This window comes from Phytophthora parasitica, assembly GCF_000247585.1.
Source record: "Phytophthora parasitica INRA-310 unplaced genomic scaffold supercont2.22, whole genome shotgun sequence".
NCBI lineage: Eukaryota > Oomycota > Peronosporomycetes > Peronosporales > Peronosporaceae > Phytophthora > Phytophthora nicotianae.
This window is the reverse complement of record NW_008649008.1, coordinates 807,029-808,712: the sequence shown is the minus strand read 5'-3', so window position 1 is coordinate 808,712 and position 1,684 is coordinate 807,029. Positions and strand designations below refer to the sequence as shown.

The 1,684-nt window shown below is 41.0% G+C and overlaps 1 protein-coding gene across 1 annotated transcript; it reads right to left on the bottom strand.

Annotated features, from left to right (window-relative positions):
* Positions 1-32: 32 nt before the first annotated feature.
* Positions 33-427, bottom strand: PPTG_10669 (hypothetical protein; the record flags this gene model as incomplete). Its single annotated transcript, XM_008906071.1, has 2 exons — positions 33-61; positions 154-427. 2 exons carry the CDS (start codon positions 425-427, stop codon positions 33-35), a joined length of 303 nt encoding a protein of 100 aa, XP_008904319.1.
* Positions 428-1,684: the final 1,257 nt, after the last annotated feature.

Below are 1,684 nucleotides of genomic sequence, written 5' to 3'. Positions count from 1 at the left end.
CCACACCAGCGTTAGATCCGGACCCACGGGTTCTAATCCCATCCATGAACTTCGGGCATTTCTGCAGAATCAACCAGCAAATCTCGAAAGAAAACTCGGATCCTTGTTGCTCTCTGAATAGTAATCGAGTGTCTTTCATAACGTCATCCGCACTCTTGCCTGACTCATTACAGGCCTTAATAACACTATAACACCCCACGAATTTGGCCACATCGTGAGAAATACTAGACCATCGATTGCGAAGCGCTTGCGCAGTACGAACTTCCTCCTTCTTCGGCTTTGTTGCGTTATTAAATCGATTGAGAATTGAATCCCAAAAAGACGCTGCCTTCTGCTCTGCACCTTGAATGGCGTTTTGAGAGAGGTCTAAATATGTGCTAACTAGCGCTTCATCTTGCAGAGTCTCCCATTTGCGCCCTCGTCCCATTGTAGAATGGTGGATGACGCTTTTGTACTCTGGTAGTCCGTTGCCGAATGCAGCTGTTGCAATAGATCTCGCGCTCTATTCATATTTGGAATAGCCCACCTGCTTGAAATTTATAAATTTAGATAGCAATAGAGCACCGACTGGGATGGCGTAAGCTATTTTTAGCATTTGTTACGGAAAAATATTTTCTTGATTAGCAATAACACGCTCGAGTGGAGATGCTCTTAGTCCGATCGCATCGAGCTAATTATAACTTTCGTTTAGTAAAAACAGGTGGGAATGCCCAATATTTGCGCCTAATACCAAGATTGATTGAATAAGTACTCAAAAACAGCTCAAAATCTTATTGGGTAGAAAATAATTCGAAAATATAATTCTGGTGGCACATTTTAATCGTCTAAGAATCTATTTCGTAAAGAATCAGTATTTTGTATATTTATTTTTCGGAGTGTATGTTAGCATAGCAGAAGGCGACACCATTAATAGTAAGTTCGCCAATTAATCAATATTTGATATAGCCAGTGTTGATTCTCGAGCTCATGTCATAACACAGTACATGCATTGTTTTTGATCTACTCCATCGCGTTTGGCTGAGAGTTTTGCACCAATCAGTATCTCTAGGCGAGCACTTTTCGCAACGTTTGTTGAGAAATCTGACCAGCATTTTACTGTACGTACGATATGTTTGTTGCTCGTAAGAAATCCCATTATAACTCGTATCACTAGTATCGTTGTAAAACCTTGTTTAATGACGGGTTAGTGAAATCGATTAGGCTTTATAAAACGTCCGCGAGTTGGTAATATATATGTATTGTCGAGTATCCAGCTCCTGTAAGTGAAAACAACAAACGCTCACCATGTTGTTGCATTGCTGGACTCGACTACAGGCTTGGTTCAAGCATCAGTTCCGAATTTGTGCTCAGCTTCTAAGCTATTTCTCGTCAGCACATACGCAATTCAAGGGGCACCACGTCGAAAACACTAAAAGGCCAGGGACGCAAAGAAAATTTTCCTGGTGTCTTTGATCTTCTAACATATATGAAAAATGTGCGGGGATTGGAGCAAGTAAGTCATTGTGCCGTTTGTGCTAGTATAATCTCGAACTAATTTTAAGTGCTTTAACATATAGGTTCTATCAACTGCAGACATGATTCAGTTCATGTGGAAGATTCATCCCGAGTCGATGACAATCTACATAAACAAAAAAGAAGAGGGTGTGGTGAATCAGGAACTGAAAACACATGATGGGGGAGCCGG